The sequence below is a fragment of the Anabrus simplex genome, chromosome 3 (assembly GCF_040414725.1).
Source record: "Anabrus simplex isolate iqAnaSimp1 chromosome 3, ASM4041472v1, whole genome shotgun sequence".
NCBI classification, from domain to species: Eukaryota; Metazoa; Arthropoda; class Insecta; order Orthoptera; family Tettigoniidae; genus Anabrus; species Anabrus simplex.
Window position 1 is genome coordinate 363,670,764 of NC_090267.1, and position 25,524 is coordinate 363,696,287.

The window sequence follows — 25,524 nt, forward strand, 5'->3', positions numbered from 1 at the left end:
GTACTGGAGTGGCCTTCAACACTATCCCTTTACTCTCTCCCCTCCTTTTCAGTACTGGAGTGGGGCAGTGTTGATTGTTTATGTCGGGACACCATTAATGTGCGTGCGTGTACCATTATGAGGGGCCGATGATCTGGATTTTGCACCCCTTTAGACTACAAGCATGATCGATTCAGGATTGTGCTTTAGAAGCAGTCTCTTGGACAGTAATACTATTGTTTAACGCAAGTTTCTGGGAATGTGGGGCATCACGGGTCGGATCCACTGATTGTTTTAAATTCATATCCGTCCATTCATTCTTCATCATGTTTTGAATTCTGGCCAGTGGATGATTTTGGACTTCTAAATTGTCATTACATTTTGTCTCGTTTCGTATCATTAGGGGCCGATGACCTAGATGTTAGGCTCCTTTAAACAAGCATCATCATGAGGAAGGGCATCTGGTCGTAAAAATATCTCTACGAAGATCTATTTCTATCTCCTGATACATGAATTTGAATGTGAACTACAATTACCATATTCACGAATTCAATGATTTCAGCTTTATTCGAAACTATTTTCTTAAAATAAATCCTGAATAGAATCACATGAAATTTTCGGACATTGAAATCCACCACCAATCTTGATTACTACCCATAAATAAAATGTGCACTATTCTGCGAGACACATTTAATACGATATTTTACAAGTATCTTTGCAATTCGACGTGAGATATTCTGCGTGTTATTTGGAGATTGTTTAAAACAGAATTTCGGTTATGTGTTGCTTCTTGATAAAATTACTTCCATGGTTTATTTCTTTTTCAATTTTTCAGATAAATTGTAAATAATAATAATAATAATAATAATAATAATAATAATAATAATAATAATAATAATAATAATAATAATTCCTTAAGGTTATTCAATTGCAGTATATTTTATGGGGTGTGCACCCTTAAGGTCTGTCTACCTTGTGTTATTATTATTATTATTATTATTATTATTATTATTATTATTATTATTAGTAGTAGTAGTAGTAGTAGTAGTAGTTCGCCATAAGGCCTATCTGTGTCGGTGCGACGTAAAGCAAATAGCAAAAAAAAAAAAAAATAGTAGTAGTAGTAGTAGTAGTATTGCAAAGAAATTTGTTTGGTTAAAATGTAGCTTAGTTTTAACACACGTAGCAGAATCTTTCGCTAAGCTACCACGAATGTCTCAGATTAGTCTTATTCTTCTACAACCGCTTTTCCCCACACTTGCGGGATCGCAGGTGCGAAGCGTGTAGCACATGTAGATTTGCCCCTGTTTTACGGCCGGATGCCCTTCCTGACACCAACCTTATATGGAAGGATGTAATCACTATTGCGTGTTCCGGTGGTGGTTGGTAGTGTAGTGTGTTGTCTGAATATGAAGAGGAAAGTGTTGGTACAAACATAAACACCCAGTCCCCTAGCCAGAAGAAATAAACACGATTAAAATCCCGGCCGGGTCGGGGATTTTAACCTTAATTGGTTAATTCCAATGGCCCGGGGGCTGGGTGTTTGTGCTGTCCCCAACATCCCTGCAACTCACACACCACACATAACACTATCCTCCACCACAATAACACGCAGTTACCTACACATGGCAGATGCCGCCCACCCTCATCGGAGGGTCTGCCTTACAAGGGCTGCACTCGGCTAGAAATAGCCACACGAAATTAAAGTCTCTTGGAGAAAGTGTTTAAATATTATATCTGCATGTGCCTTCTGATCTTTTAAGGCTGTAACTCTACACATACTTGTATATAATTATATCTATTCTCTTTTAATGAAACCAAGTTCAAATTTTTGTTATACAAGTTGGATGGATGAAGCCGTGTCTGTGAACCGCCTGAAGTAATGGGGTTGTGTGAAGCGAATGGAGGAGGATCATTTACCCACGAGAAAAATGGACTCGGCAATGAAATGTAAAAGAAGTAGAAAAAGAATGAGTTGATGCTGGTTACGCTCAGTTGTTAGTGATTTAAGGGTAAGAGATATGGAGCTAAACGACGTGAGAGAGCTAGTTGCAAATAATAAATAAATAAATAAATAAATAAATAAATAAATAAATAAATAGTATGTAATTAGGCTATAGCATACAGATATATACACATGCACATCCTCGTGACTTACCGACTGCAATAAATAATATGAACGACGACCTAGGAAGAATATGTAGGTGGACCGATGACCATGCACTAAAAATCAATGCCCAAAAATCGCAGTGTATTCTTTTAGCTACCCGAAAAACCCACGCACGACTTACAGACATCCATACCCACTCAGTAACATTAAGAGGCACTAAGTTACAATTCAAAGAAACAGTTAAAAACTTAGGGATGATAATGGATAAAAACCTTAGTTGGAACGATCATGTAACAGGTATGTCAGCGAGTGTTTTATTCCTTACATTCCCTTAAAAAACTCAGAGATTTACTCCCCCAAAATGTAAGAAAACTGCTTATCCAAAGTATGGTAATGCCAATATTCGACTACTGTGACGTAGTATACAGTAACCTGAATGCCTCACTTTCCATCAAGCTCCAAAAGACACATAACGCATGCGTTCGATTTCAGATATACCAAGATTTAGCCATATTTCTCCCGCATTTGCTAGGCTTTCATGGCTACGCTTAAGAGAGCGACGAAATTTACACTCTCTTCCCCTGTTACATCGTATACTGAACCTTAACACACCTGAATACCTTGCCACACAATTCCATTACCTAGCATCTCCTTCTAGTATTCCTACCAGATCATCATCCACCGCAGTACTAAGCATTCCCATTCACCGCTCAACTGGCTACAGTAGATCATTTATAGTCGCCGCCAGCCGAATTTGGAATTCCCTACCTGCTGAAATTAGGACCGTTTCAAACCACCTCTGCTTTAAGAAACTCTGTCAAACCTGGTTAATAAATAATAATAATAATTTCTTATAACATAGTAGGATTAGATCATAGCTAAGTATTAGATTAATTAAAACATTTAATTGCTACCTTAAGATATTCAACTGTAGACAATTTAGTGTATATTTAACTCTTCATGTAGGTGTATGTATGGTCGGACAGAATAGCAGGCTTCATAGCCTGAGTCCCGCCATATAAAATAAATAAATAAATAAATAAATAAATAAATAAACACAGAACAACTCTGAACGTGAGTCAGTTCGATCGATTCTTTAACTATCCACTAGGAACTGCCTGACTGCTCGAAACTTTGGACACAAGTATATCTATGTTTCTATGTATCAGAGCTAAGTTCTGAACTTTACTTTCAAAACATCTCCATACTATGAAAATGGGCGTAGGAGGAGATAACGGACCATGACCAACAAGAATAATATATCCTAAAATGAGGATTATGAGAAGCTGCATGTCAGAAGACAGTGCAAATAGTTAAAAATAATGTGTATGTTATATGTTGGGTATTCAGCCTGAAGGCTGGTCTGATACTCCACAGTTCCACAAAAGGCTATCATAGACAGCCTAGGCGTCACTGAAGAGGCATACTAGGGAAATGAGGAGTGAGGTAGTTTCCCGTTGCTTTCCTCACTGAGGCAGAAGTTGCTATTGCATATCAGTCTGCCAAGCCCACTAAAATGCATGCACCAACTGACCCTACGGGCGCTATTTTCACACCAATCATAACGGGGATTGGCTGTATTAAAAAATAAAAATATGATGATAATAATAATAATAATGGAAGACGATAAACGAGTGATTTCGGAAGGAACGGAATCTGATTTCTTTCGCATGTTTCTTAAAAAGAACTGATAATATATCATTATTACTAAAAAATTTATGTGGTATATATTACGACGTAAGTAACGTAATAAAGTTATCTAATGTTCACTAACTACGTTTGTGTGATCCATTAGAGGATGTACATCTGGGCCTTGTCACAATTGCTAGCATGTTTGTAAGCATGGACAATCATTACGTTAGTCTTGATTATATGCCTGTACTGAAATTGGAGTTCCTTTTGCCTTCTACTTCAGAAATATCTCGTGTACTCATTATTCTTCGTGCGTAGAATAGAGTCGTGTGCCCACGATCTCCGTCGCATCGCCAGTAGTATTCACTGGGAACACGCTTATTAGACAAACACCTTTTCATTGTTGTTCTGTGTTTAGTATACTGAATCACTTTTGCTATAATATTAAGTTAGGTTTACTTACTGCCGTATCCGTCAGCCGTGGGCGTGCGCAGAACATGGGAGCTGGGACTGGAACAAGAGTAGTGACTGCCGGCGCTGGGTGAGTTGGGCAGTGCCGCACCGTACCCACTATACGTTCCACTGCTGCTACTACTGCTAGCACTGCCGCTACCACTGGCCGTGGTGTACATGGAGCTATGATGTGAATTCGACCCCGTCTCTTGACACGTGACCACAGGTGGGTAGAAGGTACCCGTCACCATTCCGCTGTGCTCGTAAGCACCCATCAGTCTCTGGTTGGTGCACATCACCATCACCCCATTGCTGAGGCCCATCGCCGTGATGGTACTCCCTTGTCCCTGATGATGATGGTGGTGATGGTGGTGAATACCTCCGTAGTTGATAGCAGCTAATGGAGACTGCCGGTATGAAAGTGTGTGGTACCCCAGCATAGAGTTACTAGTGCTGGTATTGCCGCTAGTTCCCCCTCGTTTATCCTCTCCGTTGCTGAACTGAAAGTTGTCCTTCTCTTGCTCCATTGGCGACATCTCCGGCGTAGGCAGTGCCGCTGCTGTTACATCTTCTGAACCTCCAGAGCTACTTTGATGTTGTTGCTGCTGAGATGCTTGCTGCTGGTGGGATTGAGGCTGTTGTTGCTGCTGCTGTTGCTGCTCTTGTGCGGTGGGTTCGTCCTGCTGTTGTGCAGCAGGTTGGTGCAGTAAGGGAGACGCAGCATTGGACAGCCTATTGCTGAGTGACATGCGCAGAGCCTCAGGCTCAGGACTGCCGGTGGGAGAGGCTTCTGGAGTATGCATGATAGGAGTGTATGGACTACCGTATGACTTGGCGTATAGTGGATGCTGATAGTAACTGTGTTGTTGGTATGGCTGATACGTGAGTGGTTTAGCTGCTGGCGAAGGTGCGGACGAACTACGTCTTGCAGGGTTTGGCCCAGCTGTTGGTCCCACTGACGATGGGCCTCCAACTCCCGAAGGTGAAGGTCCACCGCGCTTGTTGTGCTTACGCCGTCTAGGGCGATACTTGTAGTTCGGATGTTCTTGCATGTGCATAACCCGTAGTCGTTCTGCTTCCTCCACGAACGGACGACGGTCCTGCGGTGTTAGACTCCGCCACTTCTTGCCTGAAACAATACAATGATTTGATTAGCACCTTCAGAGCTACAGTAGGAGGAAGCATTTGGAACTATATTGTCTAGAAATGTACATTAATATCCAATATAAACACAAATCAAAAGTTATAAGTGTTAGAAAAAGTGAACGTGATGCCTTCATTTTGTCACGTGGAGCATAACTACAGCAAACAACAAAAACATCAAGGAAGTATCCACCTCCTCTACAATGCATCTGAGTGGAGAAGCCATTAAATAATGTTGATACACTGCTCGTTCATTTTAAATCATATAAAAGTAGTTCATTGGTTAGTGAGTATTTTTCTGGTATCTATGATCGTGGCTTCCATCTCGGCCAAAGCCAGAATCTTTAAGGCAGAAACATTCTTAACTGTTCATAACGCATGTGTAAGATACCTGGTGCACATATTATTTGTGATTGTCAGAGAAGGAGACGAATTCCAGAATTCTATCACTCTGTTGATTGTAAAGGCAGCTGCATAGAAAGTTCGTAAGCCAACAGAGTAATATGGAGGCTCACTGTAGCTGGACAGTCTGTTCTATGCTCAGTTACGAAGATGCCTGTCGTTTGGTCCTATACCGTGCCATTTTTAGTTCCGTACTAATCATCTAGAGCTATAAAATGTGGTTTGTTTGTATTTAATAGGTCAGTTTAACACCTGGTACGATTTGTTCAGTTGGATCAGAGAGTGACACAATCCTCTGTACTCAAGAGGTACGCCACTGTATGCCTCATGGGTTGTCCTGAATTGAATACACTGCGAAATTTCTAGTATATGGCTTATGGGCTATTGAGGAATAATTTTCTTTCCTCGTGAAAGAAAGACTCATGAACCAGGCAACGACTCAAAGGCTGATGGATGCGTGAAACTGTCTACCACGAGCTAGGGAACACTTGTTCTGCAGTAGCGTATAAAACCAACAAGAAGTTTCTCGATTCTCCCAGTATATTCCTTACAAAAGCCCTTGAAGTGTATGCAATTGGTGCAGTTGTACGCTACATTGTTTTCTGGCTTCATGGCTAAATAGTCAGTGTAATGACCTTTGGCTCAAAGGGTTCGGGGCTCGATTTCCTGCCGGGTAAGGGATTTTATCCATCTTTAGTTAATTCCTCTGGCTTGTTGAGTGGGTGATAATGTTTCTCAACACGAAAATATTCATATACACTCAACACAGCCAACTACTACAGAAACAAGCAGTACAGAAAACATCCGGACTAAGTTCATTTGTGCTACGTAGTTTACACTAGCAATACCACCAGTGTGAGAAGAAGAAGACTGATTTAGGCTCAGATCAAAACGAACTGTATTTACACACTCTTATATTTAAGCATTTCTTATGTCAACGGAATGTGCTAGGATTCAATTTCGTAAACTTGAGTACATTTAATACACCATACAACTCACCAGAGAACTAAGACGACTCCTAGTTCGTGACCCCTGAAGGGTTAGAAAGTGAGAGAAGAGAGGAATAGAGTGAGCCGCGTGAGGTATCCGTATGTTAAGTGATAATTCTGGGTTACAAATTCATTTTTCGAGTGTTTTATAGTGTTTTGTATTTGTCATTGGATTCTGAGTAACATTTCTATATTGGAATTTACGTGCTAACAGTTCCGAATCAGAATGAGACTCTGGATTAGTCTATCTATTGGAGTAGGATATTTTTTTAACCGAATAAAATAGCTGCAGTGAAACTGAAATCTGTCTGTCACTTCTGACCGTCAACAATTCCTCGCGACAATTTCCTCCATTCCTCTCAGGGGATCTCGAACGCGGCATGCAACAGTAATACTAATATCTATAATGCATCCAATACTTATCCAGTTTGGACAAGAGTTCTTTTCTATGGTCGATTGTTACTAGGGTATTATCAGAAGCAGGGCTTAATGTTTTGAAAGTTATTCCTTATCCCAGATGTCTATTACCTGTAATTAGATCTGTCACTCACTCCCCGAGATCTTTCAGTACGAGACAATATTATTGAGTGACAGACTGAACTTAGCACAATGACTGCTGCAATAGGCTTGCAGCCAGTTGGGTGGTCGTCAACTACCTTCTCCCTCGAGACTCCAATCTAATGGTATCCATGCACGCAAATCGGCTTTCGAGCAATGCTGCCAACGGGTTGAGTTAAAAATCGGCTAAATTGGTAGAAAATCCCGCCAAAGACCGGCCAAGACAGCTGAAGTTCGCAACATTGCTCTTGAAATGCTCTGAGAATCGCCCTTTCCTTCAGTAAAAATATTAAATCTGTGTGATTTTGAACAGAATGGGGCTACGGTGACTGACGCAGCTCAACCTTTCAAGACCTAAACTTCAAAATAATAATGTTTGCTTTACGTCCCATTAAATACTTTTACGGTTTTCGGCGACGCCGAGGTGCGGGAATTTAGTCTCGCAGGAGTTCTTTTACGTGCCAGTAAATCTACCAACACGAGGCTGACGTATTTGAGCACCTTCAAATACCACCGGACTGCACCAGGATCGAACCTGCCAAGTGAGGTCAGAAGGCCGGCGCCTCAACCGTCTAAGCCACTCAGCCTGGCGAGTTAGACTTCTTTGCTTGATATAGGTCGACGGTTCAATATCGGCTCATGTTAATGACAATCCTTACCCCAACCCCAATGACACAACAGCCCTAGTAGGCCTTGGTCTCCCAAGCAACCGCTGCTCAATCCGATGGCCTACAGATTGAGGTGCCGCGCGGTCAGCACAACGAATCCTCTCGGCTAATATTCTCGCTTTTCTAGGCCGGGGCCACCGTCCTACCGTAGGATGGCTCCTGAATTGTAATCACGTAGGCTGAGTGGACCTCGAACCAGCCCTCATATCCATATAGACTAAAATCCCTGACCTAGCCTGGAATCGAACCCGGCACCTCCGGGTAAGGAGCAGGCACGCCACCCCTAGACTGCGGTGTCGGCAATGGTAGTCATTTGGGACGTGGTAAGATTTGAATTAAAATTGACTATGGTATCTTCTTTGGAACTGTGATGTTTCTACTTTCATTTCAGTCTTATATTACAAGAAAAATGGAAGGAGAAAGTTGTCATTTCTATCGGGTTCTAGGCCTACTTTGAAACATAATTCCGATTCTTTGGCATTCCTAGAAACAATAACAGTCTTTGTATAATGTTCCAATTGAGCCACTAGTCACAGGCCTTGCCTAGTGTTAAGATGAAGAGGCTGCTACAAAAGTGTCCTAGTGAAATAGACTATTAATAGCAGACGATCAAGATGATGATGATGATGATGATAATCCTAAGCATCCTTTGTGTTCTGTCCTAGGGCAGGTCTTCACATGGCTGCTCTCCATGCATTCCTGTCACCTCCTTCCCTCTTTTTTTTCTCATAATTGGCATCTATCCTTATATATCAACCATCTGGTATCGTCTGCGTCCTGGTCTTATTCTTCTTCTTCTGTTCCTTACATAGCATCCATTGGTAATCTCTTCTCATCTAATGTCCAAGCCAGTTGGGTTTCCTCTTTCTTATAGACTCGATCCTTCTCCAAACCCACGTCTCAAATGCTTCCAGTCTTCTTTCTTCGTCTTTCCTCAGTGTCTATGTCTCAGCTCCGTGTAATACCACGCTCCATATAAAGCACTTTGCCATTTTCGTCCTCTGGTCCCTGTCCATGCACTCACAAAGAAGCCTCCTCGTCTTACTAAATCCCTCCTTGGCAATTGTATACGAATGTTTACCTCCTGTTTGCATCCCGTATATCCTGCTATTATGCGTCCCAAATATTTGAAAGCACTTACCTTACAGTTGTCCTTACTTTTCTTGCACTTATCACCATATAATAATAATAATAATAATAATAATAATAATAATAATAATAATAATAATGCAGTCCTAAACCGTGAAGAAATATTAACATGAATAATTATAAGGGTAAACCAGGAAAATATACTTTATTTGGAATATTTTCCACCCTTTGAAAATCAATCCATCAAAACCATTTTCAATTAAAGAAATGTTGTATATCACCATTCTTCCCACACCTTAGTGGAGTAGAAATTGCGATCTGTTTCTTATGTCAACTTGGCTCAATTTTATGGCCAGATTCTACTATTACGTCATTCTGTGGTGGTGCGTAGTGTGGTGTGAATAATAATAATAATAATAATAATAATAATAATAATAATAATAATAATAATTTTACGTCCCATTATCTATTTTGGTTGTTTTCGGAGACTCCGAGATGCCAGAATTTTGTTCCGCCGGAGTTCTTTTACGTACCAATAAATCTACAGACACGAGGCTGACGTTCTTGAGCACCTTGAAACACCACCGGACTGAGCCAGGATCGGTCAGAAGGTCAACGCCTCAACCGTCTGAGCCACTCAGCTAGGCTGTATATTAAAACAAACATAAACTTTCAGTGCCCGAGCGAGAGGAATTAACGAAACTTAGATAAAACAAAACGCAGCAAACAGAACATAAAGCTGGGTGTTTAAAATTGACTGCCGTCTCTTCTACGCTATATTTTCTCCTCTCATTCAAGTCTTATCTTGCAAGAAAAGTGGAATAAGGAAGTTCTCTGGTACTGTCGGGATCAAAACCAGACTACTCACTGTATGATGCAAGTCTCAACTAACGACTTCTCCACTAAGGTGGGCCGCTCATATTTCAGCATACCAATAAATATAAAGTCAATGGAAGAAAAACTACTGCACTCAATTAGAAAGCTATAAATTTTTATGCTTCCTCCACGGCGAAGGCGCTGAACTTGGAACAGCGTGTGTGCTGCGATGTGATTAATAAGAATGTGGTGAGGCACGTCATGCCTAATTACGGCACACGTCCGCCCAAGGTTGGCTTTGGGCCCCTAATCATGTATCATAAAAGCGGCAGGCGAGATCTGCAACATTCCTCCAGGTACATGATGAATATGGACTTCAGGGGAAGATGGCACGCTACACCTCAACATCAACATTCCTAAGATAAAAATTAGTCGTAAATAAGTAAAATCAACCACTTATAATCAGAGATATCAAGGAACTCGATTATTTCCATCCGTTTTACGTCGAGCGTTGGTTCTTTATTTTCATACTTCTGTTGTTTTCACAGGGCCTAAGATTTTTCTCATGATTCTCCTTTTTAGTATCTCAAGTTTATCTAATCTATAGTTTAGTACCAGGCATTCACTAGCATATAGGCTAGGCATTCCGGTTTTATTTTAGATTCTTTTATATATCCATGGAGTTGCTGGGTTTTCAAATGTAAATGGGACTCCACTACTACCATACGTCTGAGACTAGCTACAACACGATCAAAATACCACGGCCCGGGCGAGAATCAAACCTGAGGTCCCGAGAACCGAATTCCAAGACCCTGACTACTCAGCCATAGAGGCAGATAGTATGCAGATGAAGACACGCCTAGTCCCTGAGCTACTTAAAATCCCCAGTCTGGTCGGAAATGAAACCCGTGGCTCTCTGGACCGAAGATTATTACGTTGATCAAGCAAACAAAGAGGCGGACTAGAAAATACATCTAGGATAGCCACTGCTATGTAGCAGTCGCATCCCGGAATCGAATTACTCAACGGTTCCTCTGAGAATACAAGTCTCGTGTAGCGTGTGAGGAGACAGAACGTTCTGCTGTAGGTGTGTGTGGGTACGGGACGGCAAGTCTGTTCATCCCTCGCCAGCTAATGAGCCTCAATGGATGGAATCACAGCATGTTTATGTGCAGCAGAACAGGCAGTGTCGCGTGTAGCCTTTATTTCATTTAGCGGCCATTCAGGCTGTCCGCACCTCGTACCACCCCATTATCCCGCCGTGGCCGTATATCGTACGCTGTCGTGTTCCTAGTTATAGGCGCGCGACACACCATTCCATTTGCGTCCCAACAAAAAAAATCTTAGGCGGTTATGATCCCCCCGCAAAAGAATGTCCGCCGGGCGAGTTGGCCGTGCGGTTAGGGGCGTGCAGCTGTGAGCTCGCATCCGGGAGATAGTGGGTTCAAATCTCACTGTCGGCAACTCTGAAGATGGCTTTCCGTGGTTTCCCATTTTCTCACCAGGCAAATGCCGGGGCTGTACCTTAAGGCCACGGCCGCTTCCTTCCCATTCCTGGGCCTTTCCCGTAACATCGTTGCCATAAGACCTATCTGTGTCGGAGCGACGTAAAGCAAATAGAAAAAGAAAGAATGCCCAATGGTGTAACTTCATGTCTACCCATAAATATCCAGTCTTTTAGATACTTTTCGCGTTCGGTGAGCTTATAGTATGAAAAGTGGTGTAGGGCCAATGACCTTAGATGTTAGGCCCCTTCAGACAACAAGCACCACCACCACCACCAAAGTGGTGTATAAATCTCAGCAACTATTAGCACTGATAGTGTACTTCCCCATTCCAATCACCCCCTGTGGGTGGTGGACGCAGACGAAGAATACACCCACGGCATCCCTTGCCTGTCGTAAGGGGCGACTAAAAGGGGCGACCAAAGGGGTGATTTTATTAGAACCATGAAACTACTTGTGATTAGTACCACCACGCGGGGAACACCATGGGTTGCTTTTACTTGCGCCTAGTACCACTATGTTAGGTACAAAATAGGTTTGTGATTAGTAGCGATAGTGTGTAGCTCAGGATGTATTTTAGAGTACTTGTGATTCGTACCCCTATATGAGCAACACCATGGGATGAGCGACACCACGGTTCTGCCTTGCCTATGCTTAGCACCCACTATGTGAGGAACACGACGGGATAGTGCGGGTCCCTGTGGTTAGTGCACTTATGTGAGGAACGCCATAGGTCTGTGTTACATGTGCGAATTTCATTACTTGTGAATAGTACCAAACTGTGTGGAATACCGCGAGTCTACGCTACTTTTGATTAGTTCCGCAACATGACAAATAGCATAACTTAATTCTATTTTCCTAGCGATACGTACCATTATGAGGGGTCGATGACCTAGATTTTGGACCCGTTTCGACTACAAGAATTATAGATTCAGTATTGTGCTTTAGAACCAGTCCCTTGTTCAGTAACACTATTATTTAACGCTAGTTTCTGGGAATGTGGGGCACTGCGGGTCGGATCCACTGATTGTTTTAACTTCATATCCATCCATTCATTCTTCGTCCTAACGTTTTCAAATCTGGTCAGTGGAGGATTATGGATTTTTAAATTGTCATAACATTTCGTCTAGATGTTACGCCCCTTTAAGTAACAAGTATCATCATCATCAACATCATCATCAACCCATTCCAATCCTTCTACATATTAGCTGAGCGCAAAAGAATTGAGAATATTCACTGCCGGCTCAGTGTGTCAAATTCTGGGGGACGCAAAATTTGCCAAAGCAGTACTTCAGGGCTGCCGGCCGTGGGATTCGAACCCACTATCATCCGAATGCAAGCCAAGAGCTATGCGACACAAACCGCGTAGTCACTCGCTGATATACCAAATACTTAAAAAAGAACATATTTGTAACAATTCACATAACGTTTCAAATGCTTATTTTGTAGATGAATAATCAACTAGACTTAATCCTTAAATATCGGATTTTATTACTATCCTCTAGTTAACACTTACAATGCAATAATGAGTGGGCGCCAAAATAGGCTCTGCACTGGGTGCCAAAAATCTTAAATCCGACCCTGAGAATACAAGGCATTGATATATAAATGATCGATTCAACACACAAAACATAACATGAGGCATTGTGTGGGCTTCTGGTGATTTCGCTTAAATTATCGCAAAACAAATCTTACTACTACCTTAAAGTATAACTGCTGATTTTGTCCGTGTAAGTACGTATTTCTTGCTATTACGAAGCAGATAGTATCTGAAAACTAGGAATTTGATCTCAAAGGGGTAGTTCGTTGTTATGGGGGTGCAGAATCATGATTCATTGACAATTTAAGTTACCGGTACCGCGATAGACTTGGCATTCAGTTCTACAAATCTTGATCGTTCCGAGATAATTGAAAAAATGGCAAAAACTGAAATGTTGCACTGAACAAACGTTGTTCAGTATTACATTATATAAGATTTATTCTTAAACAAAATATCAATAGATATATTTGTATTTTGGTTTCAAAACACCCGTACCTTCAAAGATATTCAAGTTATGTGTAAAACTATTTAAAAAATATCTTTCTATTGATACTTGTTAAATATAAAGTTTAGTTGAAATATCTCCAGTAGTTTACCCGTTTCAAGTGTACAAACACAGACAAAAATAAATTTTTGCGCGTTGACTTTCAAACAGTTTGTAAAAAATTAAACCATATTCATAAACCAAGCGAACTAGCATTCTCACGTGATGATTTTGATCACCATATAAAATCACATAAAGCTGCATGCTTGATTTTATTTTTTAGAACAGAAGTAAGAGTTGAATCTTACTTTCGACCATATTAGAATGAATTTCATTCACTTGAACTCCAGGAGAATCCAGTATACAACCAATGGTCGGTATCCATCAGTAACCGCATCAAGTATGCGGGGGATCACAATAACCCTAGCCCTTCATCTAGAACAGGATGAAACAGCTGGTTGTGGTTATTATTTCAAAAGGAAAAATAAGATGTCCGAACCTTAGAAAAATGAAGGTATCGGCAGAAGAAAGAGAAGGATCATGATGGCCGTGAAAGTGAGACTCACTAAGCCTCGCACATTTAATCCTGTAGGGGTCAGAAAAGAACGAGTGGGTGAAGGGAGGTCGGATAGGAAAGTGGAAGGTGAGGAGCCTGGCACAAGTGAGTAGAAGAAGAACCAGGGTCAGCTAGGACCCTCTGGTCTAAAGAAGAAGCGCCTGGAAACCCCTCTTCGTCGCCTCCTATGATAGCCAATAGATAACGTAAGTGCATTCTGTCGCCTCATCCTAATGAGGGAACAGGTGGCCGTAGTTCCTACCATATAATCTCACCATCATACAGATATCACAACTGGCCTACCACAAACTGAAAGAGTTGATCTCTCAGTGAGGTCACGCCACATCGCGTGCTTGTCACCGACGAATTTACGATGTTATCAAGAGCGAAGCCACTACTGGCCACCACAACGAGTTGGTCACTCCTCGTGTCACGCTAGATTCTTTACTGTTAACACATGTTAACTACCTGCTCCGTGGTTACTTACTTGCAATAGTAGGTTTTTTTCTCCAGTGTCCCACTCCGAAGTAATTCGTTCTAGGCGACTGCTCCTGACCGCACTACTCCTTCATTAGCCTGATACAGACAGGCGCAAAAACATCAGCACCGCGTCTTCTGTCACACAGTTGTGGTCAGCAAGTATAAAACTAGACTGAATGACCAGAGTTGTTTGGATTGAAAAGATATCACAACCATTGCGAACGTACATAAGTAATAAACATTTTCGTCAATAACAACATGTATTAATATTGAGTCCGCCTCTGTGGTGTAGTGGTTAGCGTGATTAACTGCCACCCCCGGAGGTCCGGGTTCGATTCCCGGCTCAGCCACGAAATTTGAAAAGTGGTACGAGGGCTGGAACGGGGTCCACTCAGCCTCGGGAGGTCAACTGAGTAGAGGTGGGTTCGATTCTCACCTCAGCCATCCTGGAAGTGGTTTTCCGTGGTTTCCCACTTCTCCTCCAGGCGAATGCCGGGATGGTACCTAACTTAAGGCCACGGCCGCTTCCTTCCCTCTTCCTTGCCTATCCCTTCCAATCTTCCCATCCCTCCACAAAGCCCCTGTTCAGCATAGCAGGTGAGGCCGCCTGGGCGAGGTACTGGTCATTCTCCCCAGTTGTATCCCCGACCAAGAGTCTGAAACTCCGGGACACTGCCCTTGAGGCGGTAGAGGTGGGATCCCTCGCTGAGTCCGAGGGAAAAGCCGAACCTGGAGGGTAAACAGATGATGATGATGATGATGATGATGATGATGATGATTAATATTGAACGGCATTAAAATGTGCGTACCTGGTAATAAAACATCCGAAAGTTAATAAATAACTACATCGAGGGAAGATATATGTATTAGTTTCCTCTTATATGAACCGTCCTCAGAAATGCATGCGATGTGACTTCGATTATGCCAGACGTGATCCATTAGCGATAAGCAAGCCTAGAAAACGCACTGGGCAGCCGTACGAATAACTGATAGTCTGAGAGGCTTCAAGAACGGTGAGCCTAATTGCCCGATATTTGGACTTTTCGATCTTCACAAACAGGTCCCACTGGAAACTGTAAATAAGTGAAGATCCATATACGGTGCTAGTTCCGGATGACTTTGATAGACCACTAGGAGGTAGGATTCATTGATTGTCATACAGGTATAAATAGATCAAACAGCTTCCTTGTCCACCATCCAGAGTTACGTGGCAATTTCACTACGGTACCTTCTCTGTACTAAAAGCCCAGTACAGGAAAATTTGCGATCTCGACGACCTTTATAATCTGCTATTAAAGCCTCATAATTTTCTCTTTCGTTTGCAATGGTGTCAGAAGAGGGCAGAGAGGAATGCTACGGTCTAGCGACCTATTGTCTTAAGTGACGAATCACATTCTTCTGTTGGAACGAACGACCACTGTGCCACAAATTGGAGAACCGATGGTGAGTGCTACATTCCCTGTCACATTTCATAGTGGTGGTGTCAGGAAGAGCATCCGGTCGTAAAACTAGCTTTCATCCCTATATGAGTGCCGACCGTAGATAACTGGTGAAAAGGCCAAGATGTTCTTATTTATTTATTTATTTATTTATTTATTTATTTATTTATTTATTTATTTATTTATTTATTTATTTATGGACGTGCTCCACATGCAAAGAAAATTCTTACTGTGGTGAGTTATCAACTTAAGTATTAAGCACTCCTGTTTGCCAACTGGAAATCAATACAGTAGTTAGAAATCGTCAATTAAGAGTCCTCCACGCAAGTTCACTGTATGCGCCGATTTTCTTTAAATTAAACTTACTAAGTCTAAACAATAGCAAGCTTGTAGTCTTATGTGACTGTTGATATCACCGACCTCCAGTTTCACGTGGAATCCAAACCACAGGGATGTGACATTTGAATTGCGAATGTCCTACATGGACTGGCCAGGATTCAAATTGCGGCCGCCTTGGTGAGAAGCCAGTGACTAAACCACTCGGCTATCACGCCCCCGTACTAATTCTAAAGTGCCATAATTGAACATTACTGTAACGTCGGATTATTCGCAGAATCAACTTGTACTGCTTCTGGGTATCAAATTTCCTTTTAAGAATGAAAACTGTGGTAGCGGAAGGTAATCGACCAGGTACTAGTACTACGGCACTAAAATGTTCTCATTGCATACCTTGATGGGGTATAACAGGGACTATCGCGGCATTCGCCTCAGTGAGGAGAATGGAAAACGGAAAACCTTTCTCAGGACAGCCGATTTCTCTTTTTCCTGAATAGTTTCCCTAGAAGTAGACCTAGTGGGGTGGTTACGCGTATCAACACGCTACGGCTATGGAGGCAAGTTCTGTATTCGGGAGATACGTGGTTCGAACCCCAACGTCGGCTGTCCTGAGAATGGTTTTCTGTGGTTTCCCACTTTCACTTCCAGGCAAATGCCGGGAAAGTTCCTATTCATAGATCTCAGACGATTCCTCCCACCCCGCAAACCAATTTCGTTCACAATCACTCATTAAAACTTCATCAGCTCCTTGGCTGAGGTTGGCGTCACGAAGGGCATCCGGCCATAAAACGTGTCATAAAATTCACCTCATGTCATTCCCGACACCTTATCCAGAAATGGAACTAAGTGAAGAAGATACAGACATATATTTTCCCTAGAAGTAGGCTTTTCCTTTTCTTCTGAGGAAACTCTGTAGTGCGGTACAGTGTTCCCCTAGCCTTGTAAAAAGCCTATTTTGCATGAACATTCAAAAATTTAATTGTTCCATTGCATTTCTCTTATGTGATTTCCGCCTTTTCCTTACTGTTATTGTCATAAAAAAGGCTTCGGCTGCAATTATTGGAGAGTTGTAGAGAATAAAAGTAATTCCATAGTCAGAAGAGCTCTGACTAAAATATTGCATAGCCTACTACTGTTCCGAAAGGACGTGAAACATTTCGTTCTGGAGGTGGTAGAGATGAAGAACAATCAGTTATATATATATTCATTTACTTCAGCGTCAACTCCGTAGTGTATGGAGCTAATAACCGGAGGCCCCGGGTTCGAATCGAAGGTCGTTCAAAGATTTTAATTCTGAATTGAATGCTGGGACTGAATTCGTCCAACCTCGTGAGGTCAACTGAAGAACTGACCGGTATGACGGACAGAAGCCTCGATCCATAAAGTAAGGTCATACAGTAGACGACGCAGTTACGCTGGCCATATGGCATTCCAATATATGCAGGCCATCTGGCTGGGCTGCTGTCGTGTTGGTAGGTCAGTGCTTTTTAATAGGCTGTACATGCCTTGGTTCTTTTTGTATCTTCATAGTACTTTCATACTCTGTGAAGAGTTTACGTTTCTATTTTCCCCCGGAGTAAAGAAAGTAAATAACAGCATTAACAATCATATTTCCATTTTTTTATGTTTTTAAACTTCATTGAAATTTTAACCTGACTGTATTCCGGATCTGAATGGTCACCCTCAACGGAGAACTGACGATTTATTTCTTTAACTAAATCTCTCTCCCTAGCACTCACGTTATGTGCATTTCACGGTGGATCGAACTGCTGCACCATCTGCTGCCCTGACTGACTCCGTCGGTTAAACGTTGACCTCTTGTTCCCGAAATAGTGTGTTCGATCCAGAATTAATTCAGTCACATTTGAGGTTATTTCATCTTAGCAAATCCGAATCGCTGGCTTCGGGCATGTTTAAGGAGCTGCAAAGCATTGAAAGCATACAAATTTGACCCCCGACGCTTCTCAGGATCCCAAAGGCAGACCGAATCAACGAAGAAGTATTGCGTTATACCGGGAAAAGACAGATAAAATGGCAGCCCATTTTGGTCACATTTTCTTGTCCTTGTTTTATCTTTTGATAGTGATTTAACGTCGCACCAACTCAGAATTGTTTGGGCTAGGACTGGAACGGAAGCGACCATGAAGTGCGAATACAGACTGCGCATGTTTATGAGGGTGTATCTAGCACAAACTTAAGAATATTATTAAAATAATTCACGGCTTCTCTTGACACATACACTGGCGGAAAATATTCCAAACATCACGAAATAACGAATGTAGAATACGGAACTTTTGGCAATATATTTGTCGAGGTAATATATTTAATTGATTAAAGATACAAGACTACAGGTTAATCTCCACGCGAGAAAAGCCATCGCAAATGTGCCATGCCGGTCCATTAATAACCGGTGTAATCGCCTGACTGTTGAATGCAGGCATGAAAACGTGCATGCATTGTGTTGTACAGGTGCCGGATGTCAGCGTGTGGGATGTAGTTCCATGCCTGTTGCACTTGGTCGGTCAATACAGGGACGGTTAATGTCGGTTGTGGATGACACTGGAGTTGTCGGCCAATGATGTCCCATACGTGCTCGACTGGGGACATATCGGGAGATCGAGCAGGCCAAGGCAACATGTCGACACTCTGTAGAGCACGTTGGGTTACAACAGCGGCATGGGGGCGTGCATTATCCTGTTGGAAAACACCCCCGGGAATGCTGTTCATGAATGGCAGCACAACAGGTCGAATAACCAGACGGTCGTACACATCTGCAGTCAGACTGCGTGGGATAACCACGAGAGTGCTCCTGCTGTCATAGGAAATTGCTCCCCAGACCAGAACTCCCGGTGTTGGTCCAGTGTGTCGACGCTGCAGACAGGTGGAATGCAGACGCTCACTTGGCCTCCTGGCTTTCATCGGAGAACACAACGGACCTACACTCCATCCTCCAATGAGCTCTCGCTTGACACCACTGAAGTCGCAGACTTGGGGTAAATGGAATGCATGTCGCAGTGCGTCCGGCTCGGAGCTGTCTTGCAAGTAACCGAACCGATTTCGAATAGCTCGTTGCGTCACTGCGGTGCCAACTGCTGCTCGAATTGCTGCTGCAGACGCAGTCCGCTGCGCCACAGCCATACGCGGAATACGGGAATCCGGTGGTCCTCCCTTTCGGTGGTGCCACGGGGACGTCCGGAGCCCGGTCTTCTTGCGAGCGTACCTTCTCGTGACTACTACTGCCAGCACGCATGCACAGTGGAGACATTCCTGCCAAGTCGTTCTGCAATAGCGCGAAAAGCAAATCCAACTTCACGTAACCATATTATACGGCCTCGTTCAACCGCAGTGAGCTGTTGACGCTGGCCTATTCGTCGTCGTAAAGGCATTCCTGACCCACTTACAGTCACTCTGTCCAATCTCACAGTTAACAAACTCTCTCGTATAGTACAGCCCGTATTTAAAGCAAACCTGATGCGCAACGTCATGGGGCCGCTACATGCGCCATGCTAATGCGATTTGCGGGAAATTTGAACCAACGTCATGTTTGAGATGTATAAACATGCCTACCAACGTTCGTTAATCTAGCACAACCCCTTCTTGGTGTTTGGATATTTTTTTTCCGCCGGTGTATTATGACACAGCACTGTGTATATAGGCCTGTTAAACAGAATATTGAGGAACAATTTATTGTAAGCTTAGGCTCATAACATGTTTAATTAGATCAGATTAGATACGATAATTAATGTAGCGATGAAGGGATTCTCCCAGGCTAGGAATGTGTGGAGAATTGCATCGAACCAGGCCAACCGGCAATACCTTAATGCCCGCGGTATCTCCTCAGAAGTCCAGGGTGCGACACACACAGATGTTTACATAGTCGTGATGTGGTGATATGCGTGATGATATTGGTGAGAGTCGGAGAGCCTGAGAGGTAGGCGGGAGCGCCGGGAAGTCTGTTGTGGCTGGTTGGTATAGAGTAAGACGAAATTGTCAGCCCATTTCAAGGACTTATAACACCAAACATGATCATTAGTAACTTTAGATGTATGAAAACTGTTGCTGCTGTAACTGGTGAAAATGCAGTAGACTAGTAAGCAATAAATTAAATGAAATTAAGGTACATTTGTCTGCCCTGAGAATGTGCAATTACGGATAACCATCTTCGGGGCTGTTGACGGTAGTGTTCGAACCCACCGTTTCCCAAACGCTAGCTAACAGCTAGACGGCCTGAACAGCTCAGGCAATTCGCTTATTGTCACAAATTGTGAAGTGATCGATACGACTGATTATAGGTGGCAGAATAAAAGTGAAATATGGACGTTGCAGGAGCTTATTGGTGGGCGTGGAATCTCCTACAGTGTTTCGGTTTCCGAGATACGGCAGCTCTGATACGGAAAGTACAAACTAGTATAGGAATAATTACCCCATCCATGAGGAGGAATAAGAATTAGAAACCATTGAAAGGACGTCAAAGAAATGACTTTCTTATTAATCTGCTCTACCAAACGTTCGCCCTCTTCTCTCAAATTGCAGGCTGCAGGTTCGTGAAGTAGGTCGGTGTATGCACCTCTGATATTAGAGAGAGAGGACCTTGAAGAACAGGAAGAGAGGGAGACAGCTGTAGCCCCGGGCCCTCATGTTGCGAATGTCGCTTTTATAGCTGTCGTTAAATGACTCTAGTGCATAAAACCACAGAATGTTTCATTACGTAATACTTTATCGGAAGGAGCTGTCGCTACAACACTTGTTGATCTTCACCTGTGCTTAGCAACCAACCGGGTCCTTAACCAGAATACTGCTGCTGAGGTGGAAGAGTTCGTTTACAAGCCGTACAGTACACTAACATCGCCGTGAGCGTAACACACATGCACTTCCTTACACACCGAGCCGGTGGCCTGCGTGGTTCAGGCCGTTGAGATGGTAGCTTGCATTCGAGAGATCATGGCTTTGAACACCACTATCAGCATCTCTGAAGATATGTTTCCCGTGGTTCATTATTTTCATACCAGGCGCCTTAATTAAAGCCAAGGTTGCTTCTCTCGCAACCCTAGCCTTTTCCTCTCGCATCGTCGCCAAAAACCCTGTCTGAACTGATATGAAGTTGACCTCCTCCTCCTCCTCCTCCTGCAAGAAGAACTCGCAAAACGTAAGTGGCCTTTTGCATGGAGAAATAAGGGTCAAATTTTCTAAACCTCACCCAGTGGTATGGTCTTTTCAAATAAAGTAATAATTGTCGTTGTTATATATATGTTGACAATAGTGTACAGGAACATATTGGTATCTTTATTTATAGTTTTGAATGCTATCAGTTTAGTTAACACTTAAGACCTTAAAGTATTTTATAAGGTACTGAACTAAAAGGTAACCCTAAGGTTGAAATGCAATTATGGTTCAGTAACCTTACACTTAGTTCGGCCCCGCGGTGTAGGGGGCAACGCGTCGTGTCACCCGGTGGGCCCGAGTTTGATTTCCGGCCGGGTCAGGGGCTTGTAATTGTAAATGATTAATATCCCTGGCCTAGGGACTCGGTGTTTGTGTCGTCCTTAACGTTCCTCTCCTCACATTAAACACGCAATTACATTCAGGTTCGTATCATATGGTGCAAGTTGGGGCAAAAGATCTCCATAGGTCGACGCCCCGAAAAAACAAACGTACACTTCGCCAATAAACTTCTTCTCGTGCCTTATCCGTTCCTGATGTTGGCTATCGTGATGGCGATTATAACATTACTATGATCATTTTCCTGGGAACAAGTAGTGCGGTGGTTTCCCTTCGCCTTCTGCATCATGATATGACTGATGCAACTGCACGAGTCACTGCCCTTTCGGTACTTGAAATCCTCATAGGCCCTTGGCTTTAGCATTATTCACCACAGGACTGGTTGCATAAAAAGTGCTATTAGTAGCGCTCATATCTGGGTCAATTTTATATTGTCAGTGTCATAGATATAAAACAGAAAATGCGACGGACTGATGAAGGTAATGAATTAATTCTTGCCTATGCCACTGTAAACAGAGACGGATTTGCGCTTTGTCAGCATGCATGACGGAAAATTTGGGTGAATTTTGACTCTTACTTATCTGTGTTAACCTCTTCTACCTCCTCCATTTTCCTAATTACCTGGTGTCGGCATCATGAATGGATTTTGCCCAGTTTTACAGTCAGATGTCTTTTCTAACGCTGTCCTATATGGAGGGATGTATTCACCATTTCGTGGTTTGTAGTGTGATGTGTTGTGTTGTATGTAAACGAAGATGTGTATTAAGACATACACCCAGTACCAGAGCTTAAGGAATGAATTGGACCCAGTGAAAATCCCCGGTCCGACTTGAAATCGAACGCGGGACCCTCAAAACCGAAGACCACTACACTGACCACAGCCGAGGAGCCCTGTCCGTGTTAATCTACAGTGCGGAAACATAGCCTCTGAGAAAGGAATGTACAGTACAACACAATGAAAATCCTCAGCCTGTTCGATCATTCGACCGCCGACGATAGGAATTGTGCCAGCTGCTGAAGCCTGTCACACCCCTTTGGAGCAATAATTGACTGACTGGTGACATTCAATAATATTGGAGAGTGTCGTTAGAATAAAAGATGGCAGGGAAAACGGGAGTACCCGGAGGGAAACCTGCCCCGCTTCCGCGTTGTCCACCACAAATCTCACATGGAGTGACGGGGATTTGAACCACGGGACCAAGTGGCGAGAGGCCGGCGCGCTGCCGCCTGAGCCACGGAGGCTCAATGTACAACACATTACTGCCTTGAAAACAAAATTCTGGTATTTATGCCCTATTCAGTGCATCGAGAAAAATGAAGAATCGAAAATCTACACCGAAATGTAAGTCGCAACGATTGTAAGAAGCCACAGACAACGTTAGCTAGACCACATTCATTGTAGAGATGAACAAGTTCTCAATGATTTCTAGTAGGAAAAATGCCAGGCGATAAGAAACCACCAGAACCACCTCGAATTGGATAGATCTAGCAAATGGAATCAGGCCTGGAAGCAGTCTGGGGCAGATGAGAAGAAATAAAGGACCACGTTGAGTTAGTAATAAATAATATTAATCCCTGCAAGTCGCTAATTGTAAACTTGTGAGGCAACAAAAAACGAATAATTAACAATGTAGCGTCTGTTATTAAATTATTTGCTTCTGAAACACAAAAGTTTATTGAAGAAGCGCGGAAGTATTTAACGGACTTGTTAACATTTTTACTAGACTGGTTTAAAACTTCATTACTTTCGGAGATTTCAAAAAACATTGAGAGTTGTTGATCATTCTATTTAAATAAACGACAAATTCAAGCTCCAGTCATAAATTGACACATGTACAGTATAGCGCGATAGTATATTGAAATATATTGATCACCGAAACAGAAAATGATTCTCGTTTCAGTTAGCAATGCAATGCCTTTGATATTCCAGTCGTATACACTTTGAATTCCTTCTTCATTGGATAGATATTCATCAAGTTTAAAAAAATCTGCATTCATTCTACACACCAGACTTTCTACATAGAACGAGTCTGCATTGCATTCTCACATGAAAAGGAAATGCGTGATTTACAAGGTCTCAAAAAATAACCCATTCAATTATGTATGAAACCATGAACCGACGTGGCAAGGATTATTATTATTATTATTATTATTATTATTATTATTATTATTATTATTATTATTATTATTATTATTATTATTTCTACTGAATCTAGAAGTGCTTTTGAAAGACTTAAGGTCCGTATTTTAACTTCTTTCTTTCTTAATCTCTTTACCATCCAGGGTCGGTTTTTCACTCGGAATCAGCGAGGGATCCCACCTCTACCGCCTCAAGCACAGTGTCCTGCAGCGTTTTACTTTGGGTCGGGGGAATACAACCGAGAAGTAGGTCAGTACCTCGCCCAGGCTGCCTCACCTGCTATGCTGAACAGGAGCCTTGTGGAGGGATGAGAAGATTGGAAGGGACAGGCACGGAAGAAGGAAGGAAGCGGCTGTGGGCTGCAGTTAGGTACCATCCCGGCATTTGCCTGGTGGATGAGTGGGAAAACCACGGAAACCGCTTCGAGGATGGCTGAGGTGGGAATCGAACCCACTTCTACTAAGTTGACCTCCCGAGGCTGAGTGGACCCCGTTCCAGCCCTCGTAGCACATTTTTTCAAATTTCGTGACAAAGCCGAGAATCGAACCCCGGCCTCCGGGGGTGGCAGCTAATCACGCTAACCACAACACCATGGGGGCGGATCCGCATTTTAATAAACGGTCAAATGTATACATATTGGGTTCTGAATGGCGAGAGCGGTGAGCTCTGTAAATTGAATTAGCAGAGGTAGAGTACATTCTGTATTAGTGCCTCAAAACCAAATGGAATCCAGGCCAACCAGGGAACTATTGAACTAACCACTACGGCGGTGAACGAGAAAATATCTGTAGACAATAAGACAAAAAGTCATGGTGTCCACGATCGAAAATATATTTAACAAATATATTAATATATAATTATAATATATGGAATATATACTAATATATATTCTGTATTATACTTAAAGCGGTTAGGGAGCTTGGACAAAACATTCTGATTAATAATATAAACATTATTTTTGTATTTATTTATTTATTTATTTATTTATTGTTATTTATTATTTACTTATATTATAATTATCAATTAAATTATTAATATAATGTATGATTATTATTATTATTATTATTATTATTATTATTATTATTATTATTATTATTATTATTATTATTGGCGTGTGGCTTCTGAAGAGGCCTGGTGCAGGTCTTGTGAGCTGACGCCGTATAGGCGACCTGCGCGACAATGAGGATAGGGTCCTATCTAGGATGAATTCTGATGAAGACGGCTCACGTACCCAGCCCCCGAGCCATTGTAATTACCCCTGACCCAGTCGGGAATCGAACCCGGGACTCCCTGGACCAAAGGCCAGCACGCTAACCATGTAGGTATGGAGCCGGGCAATAATAATAATAATAATAATAATAATAATAATAATAATAATAATAATAATAATAATAATAATAATAATAATAATAATAATAATAATAAATTCACACGTAAATTTTGACATCTCAGTGACGTAGACGGTTATTCGGTGTCCTCCTGCTTGGAAGATAGTTTTTCGATCTTGGCTGAGGTCGTTGGTATTAGGTCTCTAAATTATACAGTTTTGTGCCGCTGGCTCTTGTCACGTTAAAGAACTCCTGAAGGACTACCTTCCACCTCACTGAAATGGGAAAAATAGGTCAGGGTAAAAGTGGAATTGGGAGAAACGTTCCCTGGTAAAGGGGACACCTAGTCATTCTAACCTACACTCTGTCGCCTCTGGC

General features: G+C 42.4%; 1 protein-coding gene across 1 annotated transcript in view; it reads right to left on the minus strand.

Moving 5' to 3' along the window:
- Sox15 (Sox box protein 15) overlaps positions 1 to 25,524 on the minus strand; it is a 744,791-nt gene that overhangs the window by 15,073 nt on the left and 704,194 nt on the right. The window contains exon 3 of the mRNA XM_068226721.1: positions 4,185 to 5,303. Coding sequence (XP_068082822.1) covers positions 4,185 to 5,303 — 1,119 coding nt within the window. The remainder of the gene's footprint in view (positions 1 to 4,184; positions 5,304 to 25,524) is intronic.